Genomic DNA, 23,333 nt, shown 5'->3' on the forward strand with positions numbered 1-23,333 from the left:
GGCAACTGGCCATCCGAATGAGATCCGCATACCAAAACCTGTGAGGCCATGCTTGAGCCACCAGCAGTACAAACGAACGCTCCATTAGAATTTTAGAAATCACTTTTGGAAGAAGAACTAGAGGCGGAAAGATATAGGCAGAATTATAATTCCAAGGAAGTTTCAATGCATACCCTACTTCCGCCTGAGGATCCCCGGACCTGAATAGGCCCCTGGGAAGTTCCTTGTTTAGATGAGATGCCAACAGATCTATTTCTGGAAGCCCTCACATCTGAAAAATTGAAAAACATATCTGGGTAAAGAGACCATTCTCCCGGATGTAAAGCTTGATTATCAGAGATAATCCGCATTCCCAAATGTCTATACCTGGGAAAAAGACCACAGAATTTAGATAGGAGCTGGATTTAGCCCAAGCAAATATCTGAGATACTTCTGTCACAGCCTAAGGACTGATAGTCCCACCCTGATGATTGACATACACCACAGTTGTGACATTGTCTGAAAAAAACAATAAACGTCTCTTCTTCAAAAAGAAACCAACTGAAGAACTCTGAGAATGCACGGAGTTCCAAAATATCAAATGGTAATCTCGCCTCCTGAGATTTCCAAACCCCTTGTGCTGACAGAGATCCTCAGACAGCCTCCCATCCTAAAAGACTCGCATCTGTAGAGATCATGGTCCAGGTTGAAAGAATCGAAGAGACCTGTAGAACTAAATGATGGTGATCTTAACCACCGAATCAAAGATAGATAAACATTAGGATTCGAAGATTTAAAAAGTGAAAACCTAGAATCCTTGCACCATTATTCAGCATAAAAAAACTGGAAAGGTTTTCTATCAAAATGAGCAAAGGGAATTGAATCCAATGCTGCAGCCATAAGACCTAAAACTTCCATGCATATATAGCAACTGAAGGAAATAATAGAGACTGAAGGTACCGACAGACGGAACCCAATAAAATTGTCACTTGTCTGTTAGAGACAAAGACAGTGACACAAACTATCTGGAAACCTAAAAAAGGTGACCTTGTGTGAGGAATCAAGAGCTTTTGATAAAAAGATCCTCTAACCATGTCTTGAAAAAACAAAGTTGAATCATATGAGATTCTGCAGTCTCAGAAAATAAAAATGATCTGAATGAAAACAGAAAATGAAGATATGCATCTATTGTATCTAATGAAAACAAATAATGTGAAAGGTGTACTCAGGCGCCAACAATACTGAGGCTAAGGTTAAAAATGAGGATTTATTACATATAATTTACTCACAAAATATACAAATACATATACATATAAAGCTGCATGGATCCACGCTAAAATGGTCTAAAAATATTTCTAAAAATTCTAAAACAATCTAAAAACAATCTATTATGGAAGTGAGGAACAGACTGTTAAGTGTGTCCCAATGCGGTACAATTGGTCCCTAAAAGTTACTGAGGGACTAGATAAAACCAGTGATAATTACATAGTGATTGTGAGTGACCTTGTGAAAAATGTTAAATTAAAACAAACAAAACAAAGTGTAAAATTAATGAAACAATCCAAATCCTGGAAAATGTGGAAAATAATAAAGATTGTAAAAGCCGAAAATTGTGACTGTGTATACGGTGCCCCTAAAAAAGGGGGGTGCTGAAAATCTGAGAAGTTCAAAAAAATGGTCCAAACAAATTCCAATGTGATTCCAAAAAAATAGTAGTATAAATCCAAAACAATTCTGTGATGTGTCTTAAATGTGTCCTAAATGATTTATAGAGGTCCTCTAAGTGTCCAAGAAAAATAATTTTTTTGGATTTATACTACTATTTTTTTGGAATCACATTGGAATTTGTTTGGACCATTTTTTTGAACTTCTCAGATTTTCAGCACCCCCCTTTTTTAGGGGCACCGTATACACAGTCACAATTTTCGGCTTTTACAATCTTTATTATTTTCCACATTTTCCAGGATTTGGATTGTTTCATTGATTTTACACTTTGTTTTGTTTGTTTTAATTTAACATTTTTCACAAGGTCACTCACAATCACTATGTAATTATCACTGGTTTTATCTAGTCCCTCAGTAACTTTTAGGGACCAATTGTACCGCATTGGGACACACTTAACAGTCTGTTCCTCACTTCCATAATAGATTGTTTTTAGATTGTTTTAGAATTTTTAGAAATATTTTTAGACCATTTTAGCGTGGATCCATGCAGCTTTATATGTATATGTATTTGTATATTTTGTGAGTAAATTATATGTAATAAATCCTCATTTTTAACCTTAGCCTCAGTATTGTTGGCGCCTGAGTACACCTTTCACATTTCTGTCTTCACCTAGTGGTAGCTAGGTACCACTGTCTCAGGCACATAAGGTTTGGTTGGCGCTGGGATATACCTCCCCCTTTCTGAAAACAAATAATGCTATCACTGACCCAAAAAAGGCAGAAAAGACCATATTAATACCAATCTAAAAGATGGTACATTTATATAAAAAATATTTTCTATCTTTGGAACAATGAATAGTTTTGAATAAAACCCCAAAACCCAGTTCCTAAAAATTGAACTGGAATAAATACTCCATAAGATTCCAGGTCTGAGCAGCGCTTGAGCCCCAACGGGTGATCAGCCGCGCTTCAACATTACCCAAAATATATAGGACTGAAACACACTTAAGGAAAGTGTTAGCCTTACTGGAATAGCTGGAATATAATAGAGAAAAAAAGACTTCTCACAGACGGTTTTACTCTGAATTTTATTCTGTACCCAAAATCTAAGAAATTTGGACCGAATAGAACCAAACAAATTTCAAAAAAGTCTTAACCTGCCCCTTACCAGCCAAGCTGGAATACGGCACATACATGCAAATTTAGGGAGCTGATTTTGAACTAAAAAAACTTCCAATTAAAAACATGTTACTTGGGTAAGAATTTAGGATTTCGTTCCTTAGTAAGAACAACCAAACTAATATAAGCTTAAAGTTTTAGTCTTAGAACTCAATCTTGAAGCCCAGAGTAACAGTTAAGAATTGAATTATGAACCAAATAATTGATTATCTTGGAAAAAAAAGAAATATGGATTTTTTAGAAATCACAAAATTCTTCTAGCTAAAACAGCTAAAGACATAGATTAAACCTCATTTGCCAAAATATTCAATAAAATGAAGACACAAATGAAATAATTAGCATGTTAATCCAGTTAAAGGACCAGTCAACACACTGGACTTGCATAATCAACAAATGCAAGACAACAAGACAAATGCAACAGCACCTAGTCTGAACCTCAAATGAGCAGTAGATTTTGTCCCTTTAACAATGCTAAATAAATCATAATCTGATACTTGATCTTAAAGTAAACAGAAAAAACCTAATTTATGTAAGAACTTACCTGATAAATTCATTTCTTTCATATTAGCAAGAGTCCATGAGCTAGTGACGTATGGGATATACATTCCTACCAAGAGGGGCAATGTTTCCCAAACCTCAAAATGCCTACAAATACACCCCTCACCACACCCACAAATCAGTTTAACGAATAGCCAAGAAGTGGGGTGATAAGAAAAAAGTGTGAAAGCATAAAAAATAAGGAATTGGAATAATTGTGCTTTATACAAAAAAATCATAACCACCACAAAAAAGGGTGGGCCTCATGGACTCTTGCTAATATGAAAGAAATGCATTTATCAGGTAAGTTCTTACATAAATTATGTTTTCTTTCATGTAATTAGCAAGAGTCCATGAGCTAGTGACGTATGGGATAATGACTACCCAAGATGTGGATCTTTCCACGCAAGAGTCACTAGAGAGGGAGGGATAAAATAAAGACAGCCAATTCCGCTGAAAAAATAATCCACACCCAAAATAAAGTTGAAATTTTATAATGAAAAAACTGAAAACATAAGCAGAAGATTCAAACTGAAACAGCTGCCTGAAGTACTTTTCTACCAAAAACAGCTTCAGAAGAAGAAAACACATCAAAATGGTAGAATTTAGTAAAAGTATGCAAAGAAGACCAAGTTGCTGCTTTGCAAATCTGATCAACCGAAGCTTCATTCCTAAACACCCAGGAAGTAGAAACTGACCTAGTAGAATGAGCTGTAATCCTTTGAGGCAGAGTTTTACCCGACTCGACATAAGCATGATGAATTAAAGATTTCAACCAAGATGCCAAAGAAATGGCAGAGGCCTTCTGACCTTTCCTAGAACCGGAAAAGATAACAAATAGACTAGAAGTCTTTCGGAAATTCTTAGTGGCTTCAACATAATATTTCAAAGCTCTAACTACATCCAAAGAATGCAATGATTTCTCCTTAGAATTCTTAGGATTAGGACATAATGAAGGAACCACAATTTCTCTACTAATGTTGTTGGAATTCACAACCTTAGGTAAAAATTCAAAAGAAGTTCGCAACACCGCCTTATCCTGGTGAAAAATCAGAAAAGGAGACTCACAAGAAAGAGCAGATAATTCAGAAACTCTTCTGGCAGAAGAGATGGCCAAAAGGAACAAAACTTTCCAAGAAAGTAATTTAATGTCCAATGAATGCATAGGTTCAAACGGAGGAGCTTGAAGAGCCCCCAGAACCAAATTCAAACTCCAAGGAGGAGAAATTGACTTAATAACAGGTTTTATACGAACCAAAGCTTGTACAAAACAATGAATATCAGGAAGATTAGCAATATTTCTGTGAAAAAGAACAGAAAGAGCAGAGATTTGTCCTTTCAAGGAACTTGCAGACAAACCTTTATCCAAACCATCCTGAAGAAACTGTAAAATTCTTGGAATTCTAAAAGAATGCCAGGAAAAATGATGAGAAAGACACCAAGAAATATAAGTCTTCCAGACTCTATAATATATCTCCCTAGATACAGATTTATGAGCCTGTAACATAGTATTAATCACAGAGTCAGAGAAACCTCTTTGACTAAGAATCAAGCGTTCAATCTCCATACCTTTAAATTTAAGGATTTGAGATCCTGATGGAAAAAAGGACCTTGCGACAGAAGGTCTGGTCTTAACAGAAGAGTCCACGGTTGGCAAGAGGCCATCCGGACAAGATCCGCATACCAAAACCTGTGAGGCCATGCCGGAGCTACCAGCAGAACAAACGAGCATTCCTTCAGAATCTTGGAGATCACTCTTGGAAGAAGAACTAGAGGCGGAAAGATATAAGCAGGATGATACTTCCAAGGAAGTGACAATGCATCCACTGCTTCCGCTTGAGGATCCCTGGATCTGGACAGATACCTGGGAAGTTTCTTGTTTAGATGAGAGGCCATCAGATCTATTTCTGGAAGTCCCCACATTTGAACAATCTGAAGAAATACCTCTGGGTGAAGAGACCATTCGCCCGGATGCAACGTTTGGCGACTGAGATAATCCGCTTCCCAATTGTCTATACCTGGGATATGAACTGCAGAAATTAGACAGGAGCTGGATTCCGCCCAAACCAGAATTCGAAATACTTCTTTCATAGCCAGAGGGCTGTGAGTCCCTCCTTGATGATTGATGTATGCCACAGATGTGACATTGTCTGTCTGAAAACAAATGAACGATTCTCTCTTTAGAAGAGGCCAAGACTGAAGAGCTCTGAAAATTGCACGGAGTTCCAAAATATTGATCGGTAATCTCACCTCCTGAGATTCCCAAACCCCTTGTGCCGTCAGAGACCCCCACACAGCTCCCCAACCTGTAAGAATTGCATCTGTTGAGATTACAGTCCAGGTCGGAAGAACAAAAGAAGCCCCCTGAACTAAACAATGGTGATCTGTCCACCACGTCAGAGAGTGTCGTACAATCGGTTTTAAAGATATTAATTGAGATATCTTTGTGTAATCCCTGCACCACTGGTTCAGCATACAGAGCTGAAGAGGTCGCATGTGAAAACGAGCAAAGGGGATCGCGTCCGATGCAGCAGTCATAAGACCTAGAATTTCCATGCATAAGGCTACCGAAGGGAATGATTGTGACTGAAGGTTTCGACAAGCTGAAATCAATTTTAGACGTCTCTTGTCTGTCAAAGATAGAGTCATGGACACTGAATCTATCTGGAAACCCAAAAAGGTTACCCTTGTCTGAGGAATCAATGAACTTTTTAGTAAATTGATCCTCCAACCATGATCTTGAAGAAACAACACAAGTCGATTCGTATGAGATTCTGCTAAATGTGAAGACTGAGCAAGTACCAAGATATCGTCCAAATAAGGAAATACCACAATACCCTGTTCTCTGATTACAGACAGAAGGGCACCGAGAACCTTTGTAAAAATTCTTGGAGCTGTTGCTAGGCCAAATGGCAGAGCCACAAACTGGTAATGCTTGTCTAGGAACGAGAATCTCAGAAACTGATAGTGATCTGGATGAATCGGAATATGCAGATATGCATCCTGTAAATCTATTGTAGACATATAATGCCCTTGCTGAACAAAAGGCAGGATAGTCCTTACAGTTACCATTTTGAATGTTGGTATCCTTACATAACGATTCAATATTTTTAGATCCAGGACTAGTCTGAAGGAATTCTCCTTCTTTGGTACAATGAAGAGATTTGAATAAAACCCCATCCCCTGTTGCAGAACTGGAACTGGCATAATTACTCCAGCCAACTCTAGATCTGAAACACATTTCAGAAATTTCTTGAGCCTTCGCTGGATTTACTGGGACACAGGAAAGAAAAAATCTCTTTGCAGGAGGCCTTATCTTGAAGCCAATTCTGTACCCTTCTGAAACAATATTCTGAATCCAAAGATTGTGAACGGAATTGATCCAAATTTCTTTGAAAAAACATAATCTGCCCCCTACCAGCTGAGCTGGAATGAGGGCTGCACCTTCATGTGGACTTAGGAGCTGGCTTTGATTTTCTAAAAGGCTTGGATTTATTCCAGACTGGAGATGGTTTCCAAACTGATACCGCTCCTGAGGATGAAGGATCAGGCTTTTGTTCCTTGTTGTGACGAAAGGAACGAAAACGATTATTAGACCTAAATTTACCTTTAGATTTTTTATCCTGTGGTAAAAAAGTTCCTTTCCCTCCAGTAACAGTTGAGATAATAGAATCCAACTGAGAACCAAATAATTTATTACCCTGGAAAGAAAGGGAAAGCAGAGTAGACTTAGAAGACATATCAGCATTCCAAGTTTTAAGCCCTAAAGCTCTTCTAGCTAAAATAGCTAGAGACATATACCTGACATCAACTCTAATGATATCAAAGATGGCATCACAAATATAATTATTAGCATGTTGAAGAAGAATAATAATGCTATGAGAATTATGATCTGTTACTTGTTGCGCTAAAGCTTCCAACCAAAAAGTTGAAGCTGCAGCAACATCCGCCAAAGATATAGCAGGTCTAAGAAGATTACCTGAATACAAGTAAGCTTTTCTTAGAAAGGATTCAATTTTCCTATCTAAAGGATCCTTAAAGGAAGTACCATCTGCCGTAGGAATGGTAGTACGCTTAGCAAGAGTAGAGACAGCCCCATCAACCTTAGGGATTTTGTCCCAAAATTCTAATCTGTCAGATGGCACAGGATATAATTGCTTAAAACGTTTAGAAGGAGTAAATTAATTACCCAAATTATTCCATTCCCTGGAAATTACTTCAGAAATAGCACCAGGAACAGGAAAAACTTCTGGAATAACTACAGGAGATTTAAAAACCTTATCTAAACGTTTAGATTTAGTATCAAGAGGACCAGAATCCTCAATTTCTAATGCAATTAGGACTTCTTTAAGTAAAGAACGAATAAATTCCATTTTAAATAAATATGAAGATTTATCAGCATCAACCTCTGAGACAGAATCCTCTGAACCAGAAGAGCCATTATCAGAATCAGAATGATGATGTTCATTTAAAAATTCATCTGAAAAATGAGAAGTTTTAAAAGACTTTTTACGTTTACTAGAAGGAGGAATAACAGACATAGCCTTCTTAATGGATTTAGAAACAAAATCTCTTATGTTATCAGGAACACTCTGAGTATTAGATGTTGATGGAACAGCAACAGGTAATGTAACTTTACTAAAGGAAATATTATCTGCATTAACAAGTTTGTCATGACATTCAATACAAACAACAGCTGGAGGAACAGCTAGCAAAAGTTTACAGCAGATACACTTAGCTTTGGTAGCTCCAGCACCAGGCAGCGATTTTCCAGAAGTATCTTCTGACTCAGCTTCAACATGGGACATCTTGCAATATGTAATAGAAAAAACAACATATAAAGCAAAATTGATCAAATTCCTTAAATGACAGTTTCAGGAATGGGAAAAAATGCCAGTGAACAAGCTTCTAGCAACCAGAAGCAATAAAAAATGAGACTTAAATAATGTGGAGACAAAAGTGACGCCCATATTTTTTTAGCGCCAAATAAGACGCCCACATTATTTGGCGCCTAAATGCTTTTGGCGCCAAAAATGACGCCACATCCGGAACGCCGACATTTTTGGCGCAAAAGAACGTCAAAAATGACGCAACTTCCAGCGACACGTATGACGCCGGAAACAGACAAAAAATTTTGCACCAAAAAAGTCCGCGCCAAGAATGACGCAATAAAATGAAGCATTTTCAGCCCCCGCGAGCCTAACAGCCCACAGGGAAAGTCAAATTTTAAGGTAAGAAAAAAAATTGTTTTATTCAAATGTATAATCCCAAATATGAAACTGACTGTCTGAAAATAAGGAATGTTGAACATCCTGAGTCAAGGCAAATAAATGTTTGAATACATATATTTAGAACTTTATAAAAAAGTGCCCAACCATAGCTTAGAGTGTCACAGAAAATAAGACTTACTTACCCCAGGACACTCATCTACATGTTGTAGAAAGCCAAACCAGTACTGAAACGAAAATCAGCAGAGGTAATGGTATATATATATAAGAGTATATCGTCGATCTGAAAAGGGAGGTAAGAGATGAATCTCTACGACCGATAACAGAGAACCTATGAAATAGACCCCGTAGAAGGAGATCATTGAATTCAAATAGGCAATACTCTCCTCACATCCCTCTGACATTCACTGCACGCTGAGAGGAAAACCGGGCTCCAACCTGCTGCGGAGCGCATATCAACGTAGAATCTAGCACAAACTTACTTCACCACCTCCATAGGAGGCAAGGTTTGTAAAACTGATTTGTGGGTGTGGTGAGGGGTGTATTTGTAGGCATTTTGAGGTTTGGGAAACTTTGCCCCTCCTGGTAGGAATGTATATCCCATATGTCACTAGCTCATGGACTCTTGCTAATTACATGAAAGAAATGAAGCAATTGCAACATCATCCAAATAAATCACAGGTCCAAGAAAAGTACCTGAAAATAAATAATTTTCCTTAAATAAGATACAACCATCTAAAAGGAAAATAAACACTATTTTGCTATAGAAACAATAGCATATTAAGCAGGAGTAGAGATAGCCCCATTAAATTGGAGAACCCTCAAAATTGAAATTAACTGCTCGCAAAGAATATAATTTAAAACCTTTGAAGAAGGAATAAAAGAAAATTCTCAGCCATTCCCTAGCATGAGGAACTGGAAAAAAACCTCTGAAAACACAGAAGATAAAATAAGCAGAAATAAAATGTTAGCTAGTCTTGAAAAAGAACTAGTTACCTCAATATCCAAAATAATCAACACCTTTTCAACAAAGAACAAATGTACTCTAATAAAAAATAAAAAAGTAGATTTGTTAGTGTCAATATCTGATGAAGAAAATTCTGAATGAGAAAAAACATCATCAGAGAAGGATAAATCAGAATGTTGTTGGTCATTTGAAACTTCAACAATTAAAAAAGAAGTTTGAAAAAGACCTAAAAATTTTATTAGAAGGCACGATGTCAGACAAAGCCTTTAAAATAGAATCAGAAAAATATTCTTATAAATTTTCTTGTATATAAGATGTAAAAAGAATAGCAATACATAAAGCATAAATACTAATGGATTCTGCATGTAAAAGTTTATCATGATAACTTATTACAAACCATAGCTAAAGATAAACATTTATAACATTTAAAATAAATTAACTTAGCTTTGGTAGGACTGAACTCAGTCAACAGGAATCCCTCAGTATGTTTTGAAACAGGAACAGTGTACGAGAAATCTTGCAATATGTAATAGAAAAAAACAACATATAAAGCAAAATTATCAAATTCCTTAAATGACAGTTTCAGGAATGGGAAAATATGCAAAATAACAAGCTTCTAGAAACCAGAAGCAATGAAAAAATGAGACTTAAATAATGTGAGAAAAAAGTGGAACAAAAAAGACGCCCACATTTTTGGCGCCAAGAATGACGCCCACATTATTGGCGCTAAGTACAACGCCCATATTTTTGGCGCCAAGTATGACACCACATCCCCTGACGCCGAAACCGACGCCCACATTTTTTGACGCAAAAAAAATAGTCTGAATACACATGCGTCAAAAAAATGACATTAACTGAATACAACTTCCGGCGTCAACTACGGCGCTGGAAATGACAAAATTTTGCGCCAAAAAAGTTTGCGCCAAAAATGACGCAATAAAATTAAGCATTTTCTGCCCCCGCAAGCCTAACAGCCCGCAGGGAAAAATAGTCAATTGAAAATTTTTCAAGGTAAGAAAAAAAATATATATTTATATGCATTATCCCAAAATAATGAAACTGACAGTCTGAATGAAGGAATACTGATTATCCTGAATCATGGCAAATATAAGTTTAAACACATATATTTAGAACTTTACATATAAAGTGCCCAACCATAGCTTAGAGTGTCAGAAAAAATAAGATTTACTTACCCCAGGACACTCATCTACATATAGTAGATAGCCAAACCAGTACTGAAACGAGAATCAGTAGAGGTAATGGTATATAAGAGTATATCATCGATCTGAAAAGGTAGGTAGGAGAAGAAATCTCTACGACCGATAACAGAGAACCTATGAAATAGATCCCCTAGAGGAAGACCATTGTATTCAAATAGGCAATACTCTCTTCACATCCCTCTGACATTCACTGCACTCAGAGGAAAACCGGGCTTCAACCTGCTGCGAAGCGCATATCAACGTAGAATCTAGCACAAACTTACTTCACCACCTCCATGGGAGGCAAAGTTTGTAAAACTGAATTGTGGGTGTGGTGAGGGGTGTATTTATAGGTATTTTAAGGTTTGGGAAACTTTGCCCCTCCTGGTAGGAATGTATATCCCATACGTCAGTAGCTCATGGACTCTTGCTATTTACATGAAAGAAATTGGGTTCAGTGTCCCTTTAACTCCAACCGCCTGACTAACAAAACAAGTGAGGGAAATGAGCCTACTATTGCTGTGATTAAGCTCTATAAGATCTCTTACCCTGAAGCTTGAGTTAGCCGATCATCTGACTCAGGAGCGGCTTTTGAAGTTCTCCCTGATCCTTAGCACAACACAGGTTACGTCTGAGGACTAGCACGCAAGGGACCTCTCGCTCAAAATTCACCCCAAACCCAGGAAGCGATGCGGTCGCAAAAAGAGTACACCTCAGCGATCCTGATGCTTCCCAAAGTCTCCCGCTATATGGAACTGCTACTTCCCTTGGAATCCTGGTGATCAACCCAGCATATCGGGAGCTACTGTCCCTCATTAAGAACCGGTGTGGGGTAATTCTGAGACTCACTTTAAAAGACTCCTATACATTCCATTTTTCTTTTCAAAACCGTACCTCTGCACAACCCTAGTCTGTGTTTATAGGATGTGTAACAGCCTGCTTAGTTTAGATGTATTTAATACAAGGCAAACCTAACATCTTATCTTTATTTTAGGACATCACTGTTTATCCTCTCATCGCTAACTTCTACATCTGCATAATACGGTTTATTCCATTTGTACATAACTAGCTTCATTTAAGGACAAATGCATGATTGTTTACTCAAGTTCTTATTTACAGTTCCTTATGCGTACAATTTTTATGTGATCCCAGACCCATTAATCGCTTTATGTACCTTTGTAAGTTCAGCACTAAATCAATTTCATTCATTATTGGAACATGGAGATCTATAAGTTAATATTAGCATGTAATGCTAAGTTATTACTATGTGTGATCTTGCTTTGCTACATCACTTAAACCTACATTTTTAGAATGACAGCTGCCATGTCTAAACAGAGTGTATCTTCTATGGCAGGGTGTAAGAAACCCCTAGACATCTATGTATTTGAAAAAGTGCTATTTTGGCCACATAATGTGGAATAATCATTTAATTTACCTCTTATGATACCTCTTGAAGAAATCTGTCCAAACTTAGCAATATATGTAACTCTCCCAACATATTCTTTGCTTAACTTTATAATTTATTCACCTATATAAACCATTGGATATATCTCACACAGATTGCTTATACTCCCTAGGACTAAAAGAGTGACTGTACTTAACTGTTACAAATGGAGAGTTCAGAAGTGTCTCTAGCTTCATTTACTGTTTCCCCTGCTAATTAATTAACACAGTGAGTGGCCCAAGAAATGTATTATTCTTTTAAAATACATGCACATAGCTAATAGACCTATGTTTCAGAACACATACACATAGTCATTAGACTATCTCACAAAGTTTATTATTTGAATCATAGTTTAAAAGGTTTATTAGCCTAATTACACAGTTTCTCTTACATATTAAAACTGAGGTAAATTATTAGAGATCCAAAAGCGGTCTCCTTAGTATTAGAACACCTTCTGCTAAAACAAATACTATATAGAAGGTCCACAAGTGACCCCATGATCGTTAAAGAAGGTCAACAGTATTGATGTCATACTGGCTAAATAAATGCTGTACCTCCATCAGATTTATTTATTAGTCATTGAATATTGAGAATTATTGCACTAACGTTGTTTTTTTTTTCTTCTCTTGTTCAAGATGTCAATTCTCTCATTGTATGTATGTACTCTTAGGGCTAGATTTATTAAGCCCTTACGGAAGCAAGTTCTCACAAGAACTTGCTCACCGCAATTTAACAAGCAGCGGTCACCAGACCGCTGCTTCCCTAAACTCTTCTCCACCTCTGAACTGGCGAAATTCAATCTCCTTGGTCGAGTCCGACCGAGGAGATTGACAGCTCCTGCCCGTGCGTGATTGGTTGTGCGCGGGCAGGGGGCGGGATTGCACGCGAGCGCAAAATTGTGTGCAATGTTAATTACCTACGGGTAATTTCACCCCGCCACAGGCGAGCTGAAGCGTACAGGGGTGCATATACGTGCCCCTGTACGCCTCAGCTATGATAAATCTAGCCCTTAGCATTGTCAGCTTTACATTGCATTGCATGCCTCGAATTTAACCTCAATAAAAAACCATTTTAAAAAAAATAAAAAATAAAAAAATTGAGATTTCAAGCATTTTCTTCAAAAACTTACCTTTTAATCCTGAAAGCTGCTCCATCGATTCCCCCAGCCGTCGCAAACCTCTGCTTACCTCAGAAATTACAAACCCGGCTTCCTCCAATCACGGCATTCCCCCCGGGGGATCATAGCCTGAGGGAATGCCCTGATTAGATGAAGCAGTGGCGTCACTAGGGTTGGTGTCACCCGGTGCGGTAACTTATGGTGTCACCCCCCCCCCAGAAAGCAGACGCACACAAAAACACAGGCACACACACATACAAACACTCAGACACACTTAAAAACATACTCAGATGCACACACAAACACTCGGAAACACACTCAGGCACACACACAAAAACACTCAGGCACACACACAAAAACACTCAGATACACACACAAAAACTCAGACACACACATACAAAATATGTAAACTGCACTGCATTAATTATAAAGCGCATGCCTAGAGCTGCTCCCTGGCTCAGCAGAGCATCAAATGAAAGATAAACAGAGCACTCTAAAAATAAATCACTAAAGAAAAGGTTTAGGCGCAAACTATGAAAATTCTGCTCTCTGACTCTGTTCCAAGCCTGTCAGTGCACAGCCCCGGGCCGCGTGCCTACCGCTTCTTATGGCCAATCACCATTTTTTTTTTGTGTCACCCCCTGGAGGGTGTCACCCGGGTGCGCCCCCCCCCCCCGCCCCCCCCTAGTGACGCCACTGAGATGAAGCCGGATTCGTCATTTTGGACCCGTGAAGAGGACTTGCGACGGGTGGAGGAAGCGCTTCAGCGGCTCTCAGGATTAAAAGGTACGTTTTTTAAGAAAACACTTGAAATGTCAATTTTTATGAATTAAAGTGCCCTTGTTTTTAATAGGCTTATTAAAAACCAGGCAGAAATTCGTCAAAATTGACCTTCACTTTAATTAAGCATATTGCGTTGTGGGGGGTTGTTGGTTTAGGGGTTAATACATTTATTATTAGTTGTGATGTTGGTTTGATGGCAGATATAGTTTTTTTTTCGTGTTGGGTTTATTTTTGGGAGGCGAGTTAGACTTTTACGGGAGATTTGATATTTTTTTTTATTTTCTCAGGCTCTGGCAGTTTCTAAAGTGCAGTAAGTCACTGGCAACTCGAGAAATTTGTATTTACGCACATTACTGGACATCGCTAGTTTATCCAACTTACGGCACTTTATGAACTGCCGGCGCCGTATATGTGATACCCAATGTGCGAGGTGAAATTATGGGTGGCGCAGGTTTCAGCAATTAGGCTGAAGCTTGTGCCGCATATGTAATCTCGCCCATGATGCTTATTGATTCAATTTTAATAACAAGTGCAACTTAAGAGGAAGAAAATTACATTAAAGAGGCATAAAGTTGAAAATTGTATTCCTCATAAATCTCTGCCCATGCGCGAAACGCATTAGATAGGAGCTTACCCTGTGTCTTATGGAAGCCTGCTCCTAATAAACTCTGTTAACTTACTTGTAGCGCACAAGTGAAAAGGAGTTTATCGTGGCTGTTTGTGCGTGTCGATGTAGCACTCATAGTACAAGTTAAAAATAAATGCTTGAGCACAATTTGAGATAACAAGCATCAGGATAGCATGTCCTCAGAGTTCTTGTTAACTGTTTTACAAAACAAAAAAGTGTCACAAAACACATAAAAAATACATTAATACCGCTATCTAATACAAACGATATATTTTTTTTAATTCACAAAAAGATATAAAGGCTCAAAGATGTGAGGTCTCAGGTGTTAGAATAAAAAAAGGCAGGCAAAGGGCTTTAACATTGAGATACTTACATTTACATGTCTAAAGATGTATATATATATATATATATGTGTGTGTGTGTGTGCACAGATGTATTTATGCATTTGTATGTGTACATATGTATTTACAGTCATATATACACATAAATACATATGTACACACATATAGGGGCCGATTTATTAAGCTCCGTATGGAGCTTGATGCCCCTTGTTTCTAAGGACTGCTACTCCATAACTTGTCTGCCTGCTCTGAGGCCGCGCACAGAAATCAACCCTATCGTAAACGATTGGGCTGATTGACACCCCTGCAAGCGGCCGCTGTCGGCATTTATAGATGTGCAGCGGACATGATACGTTGTTAGACATATATAGAAGTGCATTGGAGCCCTTTGCTGTCAAGTAGATTAAAACATGTAAAAGCATATTTCTGCAATATTCATATTTAGAAAGTGTGTATTTACTGTAAATATTTCACATTCCAATGTTCTGCACATAGGGGAATATGTTATAAGTATTTATAAATAGATATTCCTAAATGTATCTGTATATATCTATACCTATATATAATTATATATCTATCTATATATATATACTGTGTGTGTGTATATATATATATATATATATATATATATATATACATACTGTGTGTGTATATACTGTATATATATATATATATATGAGTAGATATATATTTTACCAAAATACTATCAGATATGTGTATAAATATGAATTTATGAATAAATATAACATATCCTGCTATGTGAAGAACATTGGAATGTGAAATATTAATATTTTCATGTTGGATTATCGAGCGAGAATATGCAATTGGGTGTGAGCGCCAGTAGGATGACTTTTTTCCACCTTTTTTGCTCCAATGGCTTCTATTGGGGAATATATTAACGCCTGTGTGATATCCTAACTTTGGCTTTTTGCTCACATCGGATTAGCGTGCAAGCGAAAATTTTTACTTTCAACTTGTATAAGAGCACTACCCGTCGCACTTCTTCTAGCAGAGTTAGCGTGCGAGCAGGAGCGTTAAATACCACTCCACCCAAAATCTGTTGCAACATGTTTAATTATGCATAATTTAAATGAAAAAAAAAAACGTTGCCATCGCATTCAGTATTTATTTCGCCTGATTTTACTGCAATTAAACCCTGAAAACGGTAGTGTTTGAACTCCTTCCAGAGCTGCTGGAGAGCATTCCGTGGATGCAGAACACTCACATTTCTACATGCTTCACAGTGATTGGTTTATAGTGTATTTGCAAGAGCTTGTTTATATTTCTTCATAACTGGGCATTTTCTAACAAAGTGACAGGTTTTAAATGTTTTTAAAACATTTAGGGCCAGATTACAAGTAGAGAGCAAATTAATGCTTCGGCTCAAGCATTAGAAGTAAGCTTTTTAGCTCATCAAGTTGCGCTCGTATTATGAGTTGAAAGTAAATTGTTTTTGGTCGCGCATTAACCCGAAGAGTGCAAAAAAACGGCTTACAATATTGGGTGCGTATTTACGTATTCCCTCATAGAAGTCAATGGAGAAAAAAAACACACCACTCTCCTGCAAACCTGATCACATATTCTCATCTGCACTAACCCGACATGAAAATATGAATATTTAACATTCCAATGTTCTTCAAAAAGATGTTCTATTTATTCATAAATACATATTTTTATATATATATATATATATATATATATATATATATATATATATATATATATATATATATATATATATATATATATATATATATATATATATATATATATATATATATATATATATATATATATATATATATATATATATAGGGTTTTTTGTACAATATATAGCTATACATTTATATCTATATGATTATGTATATTGGTATAGATATATACAGATATATATGAATATGTTAATAAATATATAGAACATATTCTGCTATGTGCAGAAGATTAGAATGTGAAATATTTAAAGTAAATACACAGTATAACACTATATTAAATATGAATACAGTATTGCATATATATGCTTTAACATGTTTTTATCTACTTAAAGGGACACTGGACCCACATTTTTTTCTTTCGTGATTCATATAGAGCATGCAATTTTAAGAAACTTTCTAATTTACTCCTATTATCAATTTTTCTTTGTTCTCTTGCTATTTTAATATGAAAAAGAGGGCATCTAAGCTAGGGAGCCAGCCAACTGTTGGTTCAGAACCGTGGAGAGCACATGTTTATTGGTGCTGTCCAATCAGCAAGAACAACCCAGGTTGTTCACCAAAAATGGGCCGGCATCTAAACTTACAGTCTTGATTTTTAAATAAAGATATCAAGAGAATGAAGAAAATTTGATAGTAGGAGTAAATTAGAAAGTTGCTTAAAATTGCATGCTCTATCGGAATCACGAAAGAAAAAATTTGGGTTCAGTGTCCCTTTAACTTCAAAGGGCTCCAATGTACTTATATATGTTTATATACAGTATGTGTACTTATGTGTATATGTCTGTAAATACATGCCTTTTTGTTCTAACACCTGAGACCTCATTTGTTTGAGCCCTTATAACTTTTGAGTGCAATATTTTCTTTAAATCATTTTTATTAGATAGTGTTATCAAAAGTGTAACAATACTTTGTAATGTATTTTGTTATGTGTTTTGGGCAACTTTTTAGTTTTGCAAAACAGTTAACTGGAAAATCACTGTTGCGTTTACTTTCAACTTGTTATACAAATGATAAGCCAGATGTGCAAAAACACTTGCTAGAAACCCCTTATTGCTCTTGTGCAAACATTTCCACTCCATTCTTAATTTTTTTTTATGTACAAATAAAATATTGAATTTAGTGTCCCTTTAATCAGATGCTTTACATACTTTGCAAGTTCCCTAAGTTAATGCACAGATAAAAGGTAACAGATCAGTAGTTTATATTTAAAGGGCCATAATACCCACATGTTGAAACACTTGAAAGTGATGCAGCATAGCTGTAAAAAGCTGACTAGAAAATATCACCTGAACATCTCTATGTAAAAAAGAAAGATATTTGACCTCAAAAGTTCCTCAGTAGCCACATTCCATTGTAAAGGACTTCTAAGCAGCAAATCATTATGTCTGCCCCGGGACAACTAAGGTGTTGAGCCTTGTGCACTCTCATGTTATTTCCCTATTCAGTTTAAAGGAAGTTTACTATGAAATCTCATGAGAGTTAAGTCAAATCTCATGAGATCACAGTAAAAGAGTTCATGACCTCAGCACTGTTGATGCTGATTGGCTGCAGTTCATTTCTTCTTTTTTTTTTTCTTTACCTGCAGCTGGACACCAGTTGAGTATAACTTTTTACACAGAACTTACTCTGCTGAGCTGAGGAGATTGTGAGGTAAAATATCTTCCTTTTTTTACATAGAGATGCTCAGGTGATATTTTCCTGTCAGCTTTTTACAGTTATACTGCATCAGTTTCAAGTGATTTAGCAAATGAGTATTATGCCCCTTTAATATTACAAAATTCATGGCAGAAGATGCTGAATCTGTATAATTAGTTTAAAGGGACTGTCAAGTCCAAAAAAACTTTCATGTTTCAAATAGGGCATGTCATTTTAAACAACTTTCCAATTTACTTTTATCACCAATGTTGTTTTGTTCTTATGGTATTCTTAGTTGAAAGCTAAACCTAGGAAGGGTTATATGATAATTTCTAAGCCCCTGAAGGCCGCCTCTTATCACATGCTTTTTTATTTGCTTTTCACAACAGGGGAGAGCTAGTTCATGTAAACCATATAGATAACATTGTGATCACGCCCGTAGGTTGTGGCAGACACTGCACTAATTGACTAAAATAAACATCAATAGATCCTATAATATAAAAGGCCAAGTATGTTTCTCCGAAGCTGTGATGCGTAGTAGAGACAGCACAAGGACAAACACACCTGGCCTTTGAGTCCTACTCCCTAGCTGATCTGCGGCAGAAGTTGGCGTGAATGGACTGGAGGGGGCATGGTCAGCATGAAGGGGGCGTGGCCGGGCACGGTCGCAAGATAGAGAGGGGAGAGAGATAGAGAGTGGGGAGAGATAGAGAGGGAGGAGAGATAGAGAGAGAGAGGAGGGGAGAGAGAGGAGGGAAGAGAGGGGGAGAGGAGAGAGAGAGAGGGGGGGAGAGAGAGAGAGGAGGGGAGAGAGAGGAGGGGGGGGAGAGAGAGAGGAGAGGGGGGAGAGAGAGGAGAGGGGGAGAGATAGGAGAGGGGGAGGAGAGAGAGAGGAGAGGGGGGAGAGAGAGGGGAGGGAGAGAGAGAGGGGGGGAGAGAAGGTTCAAAATTGAGGGGGAGAGAGAGCACAAAAGTGATGGGGGAGAGAGAGAGAGCGCAAAAGAGAGGGGGGGAGAGAGAGCAAAAGAGAGGGGGGAGAGAACGCAAAGAGAGGGGGAGAGAGCACAAAAGAGAGGGGGAGAGAGAGCAAAAGAGAGGGGGAGAGAGCGCAATAGAGAGGGGGAGAGAGAGAGCACAAAAGAGAGGGGGAGAGACTGCGAAGAGAGGGGGAGAGAGCGCAAAAGAGAGGGGGGAGAGAGCGCAAAAGAGAGGGGGAGAGAGAGCGCAAAAGAGAGGGGGAGAGAGAGAGCACAAAAGAGAGGGGGGAGAGAGAGAGAGAGAGAGAGAGAGCAAAAGAGAGGGGGAGAGAGAGTGCAAAAGAGAGGGGGAGAGAGAGCGCAAAAGAGAGGAGGAGAGAGAGGGCGCAAAAGAGAGGGGGGAGAGAGAGAGAGCAAAAAAGTGGAGAGAGAGAGAGCACAAAAGAGGGGGGAGAGAGAGAGAGGACAAAAGAGAGGGGGGAGAGCACAAATGAGAGGGGGGAGAGAGAGAACAAAAGAGAGGAGGGAGAGAGTGCAAAAGAGAGGGGGAGAGAGAGAGCGCAAAAGAGAGGGGGAGAGAGCGCAAAAGAGAGGGGGAGAGAGAACACAAAAGAGAGGGGGGAGAGAGAGAGAGGGGGGAGAGAGAGAGGGGGATAGAGAGAGAGAGGAGAGGAGAGGGGGGAGAGAGAGGAGGCGGGGAGAGAGAGGGGGGAGAGAGAGAGAGAGAGAGAGGGGGGAGAGAGAGAGAGAGAGAGAGAGAGAGGGGGGGAGAGAGAGAGAGAGAGAGAGAGGGGGAGAGAGCTCAAAAGAGAGGGGGAGAGAGAGAGCACAAAAGAGATGGGGGAGAGAGAGAGCTCAAAAGAGAGGGGGAGAGAAAGTGCAAAAGAGATGGGGAGAGAGAGAGAGAGCAAAAGAGAGGGGGGAGAGAGCGGGAAGAGAGGGGGGAGAGAGCACAAAAGAGAGGGGGAGAGAGAGAGCGCAAAAGAGAGGGGGAGAGAGAGAGCGCAAAAGAGAGGGGGAGAGAGAGGGAGGGAGAGAGCGCAAAAGAGATGGGGGAGAGAGAGTAAAAGAGATGGGGAGAGAGGGAGCGCAAAAGAGATGGGGAGAGATTACAAAAGAGAGGGGTAGAGAGAGCGCAAAAGAGAGGGGGAGAGAGAGCGCAAAAGAGAGGGGGGAGAAAGAGAGAGCAAAAGTGAGGTGGGGAGAGAGAGCTCAAAAGAGAGGGGGGAGAGAGAGCTCAAAAGAAAGGGGGGAGAGAGAGCTCAAAAGAGAGGGGGAGAGAGAGAGCAAAAGAGAGGGGGGAGAGAGAGCAAAAGAGAGGGGGAGGGAGAGAGCGCAAGGGGTGGGACCGCTATACAGCAGAAAATGGCCCGTGTGAACGGGCTTTAGGACTAGTAATAATTAAAATGTCATGCGATCAGGGGCTGTTAGAAGATGCTTAGATACAAGTTAATCACAGAGGTAAATAGTATATTCGTATAAGAGTGTTGGTTTTGCAAAATTGGGGAATGGGTAATAAAGGGATTATCTATCTTTTAAAACAACAACAATTCTGTTGTTGACTGTCCCTTTAACACTTACAGCACTTGTATAGTTATACATTATTACAGATCTGTGAAACTGTACATAAACAGGATATACTCAAGAACGGGATCTTCCAGAAAAGACAGAAAAGAGGGAATTCGTTTTGTCTTTAAGAACTATGTCCCAGATGGAAATGTTATCTGAAAGAATTTCCAGGAAGCACATCATTTTTCTAACGTCTCTGATTGAAACAAGGTTAAAAAACTGGAGGGGGATGGTAAAATTTACACAAAAAAATGCCTGTTATTCAAGCATCTTGTGTACAAGTGGACTTTTTACTGTCCCTTAAAAATAGGGACTAACTATTAACATCTGATGTTGCAAAACCTCCTCTGCTTTCTCCGCCCTGCATGTTGAAAAGAGTGGCATCATTCAGTAAACGTTATTGTGAAACTAACTGTTTCCGAACAGAGGATTTGAGAATTCCAGACTACTCTTTAGTGGTTTTATTTTGCAATAAACATGTACTTTTATATATTATTATATTAATATATTAGATATATTACTAGGTTCCTTATATACTGTGAAATATTATGTTGCATATTATGAGCAATACCACAAATATTTTTTTTTGCTTTTTTTTTTTACAAAAACTTTTTTTCTTTGTCATACAGTATGTTCTTTTGTGTAGCAATAAAATACTTATCTCCAAAACTATTCTTTAATATTACTCATTTTTTATTTTCCTTAGTAAATAATTTTACTGTGATGTCACAATATCAGAGTATACTTTGTAGTCTGTAGTGACTTTTATGTGACCAATATTCAACAACGGTATCTTGTTACATAAATAAGAATTCCGAAGACGAGAAGTGTAAAGGACAATGCAATCATAACTGTGTGCATATTAAATTATGGAAACATTTTAATATCAAAATTATTTACATCTCCAATAAGCAATTTAAAAATCAGACACTCGTAAAATTATATTCATCTGTATAACAGGAGATAACATTAGTGTTGAACAATAAGATTCCAGTGGATTAACTGTTGCTATATCTAAATATAATCTATTATAGAACTTGAATTCTGCAAAACATTCCATAACTCTCCTTAGCAGATATAATTTTGCAAATTATGAACATGTGATATCAAATTAAAACTACACAATGTTGGTTACTGGAAAGTGAAAAGCTGGGAAGTGTAAAGCACAAAGAAAGAGGAAGTGTTGTGTTAGTAGGTGCTGTGTCATCAATGTCTAATTCTTACTTCTACTATATAAAGTAATAAAAATCCCATAGCATTCTGGGATTTGTAGTCTATGTATGTGCATCTGAATACTAAAGAATGTTATAAAAATTAAATGGAAAAAAATAGTAATTGGTCTAATTTGTCCTTGCAGTCATTGAGTTAGTAAGAATAATGTTCTCAATCCCAGCATTCTTCTATCTCACTATATTCCTCTTTGATTTTTACATAAAATGGTCAAAAATCACTTACCCCCAGTAGACAAACTTTAAGCTCTCGTATAGCCATCCTTTAATAGGGTTTTTGTTTTTCACATCATCAGCAGACAAAGCACTGCAGCACTTGTAAACTCCAGGGCTGTGCTTCTACACTCGCATGCAAATAATTTCCTGAGTTAACAAAAAGAGAGAGAGAGAGAACAAAATAGGAGGACTTAATTCCTCCAAAACAAACGGAAACCAGACTGGGCTATTTATGGGCAGCCTGTCACATGGCTTGCAGACAACTACTCATTTGCTGCTTTCGTAATCCCTCAAAAATTTGGCATATCCTACAAAAAAATCTTTGGGTATATAGAGCTTATGGAGAGATTTATCATTTAACAAAGAAGCTACAACCTTACATTCTCAATAATGTATTATAGTCAAATACCTTTTAGTTAATAACGTATATGTATTTGTGTTTATTTTCACATTATGTATACATTTAGTCAGTCAAAAGTGAATTTAGTCTTATTAGTCTTCTTAATAATACTAATAATTTCACTAAAAACTAAACTCACTAAAGTTACAAAAGGTTTTATTACCTGATACAATTAAATCCTTGGAAAAAAATATTCTGAGCTATGTAAAAAAGAAATATATATAAGAGAAAGGGGATAGAAAACAAAAATGAAAAGAAAAACAGTATGCCCTATGCCAGCACAATCCATTAAGGGGAATACAGAAAAGATAAAGCTATCAGAGCAGGGGGTGGTGGCTACTGGTCCGAGAGAAACACAAACCCCTCTCCCAAAAACACTGTATTGCTAGCAGATGAATTTACAAAAAGCAGTGTTTATTAAACAATTCATACATAAACTTAAAACAATAAATGATAAGTGCCTATATGAATATTATACCAATCCTCAAATGGCCATTGGGAAAGATAAAAAATCCCCTTTAAATTAAAA

General features: G+C 37.8%; 1 protein-coding gene across 1 annotated transcript in view; it reads right to left on the minus strand.

Annotated features, from left to right (window-relative positions):
• RAB31 (RAB31, member RAS oncogene family) overlaps positions 1-22,605 on the minus strand; it is a 225,073-nt gene extending 202,468 nt beyond the window's left edge. The window contains exon 1 of the mRNA XM_053714915.1: positions 22,415-22,605. Within this exon, the coding sequence (XP_053570890.1) occupies positions 22,415-22,450 (36 nt within the window). The 5' untranslated portion in view covers positions 22,451-22,605. The remainder of the gene's footprint in view (positions 1-22,414) is intronic.
• Positions 22,606-23,333: the final 728 nt, after the last annotated feature.

The sequence above is a fragment of the Bombina bombina genome, chromosome 5 (assembly GCF_027579735.1).
Source record: "Bombina bombina isolate aBomBom1 chromosome 5, aBomBom1.pri, whole genome shotgun sequence".
Taxonomy (NCBI): Eukaryota; Metazoa; Chordata; class Amphibia; order Anura; family Bombinatoridae; genus Bombina; species Bombina bombina.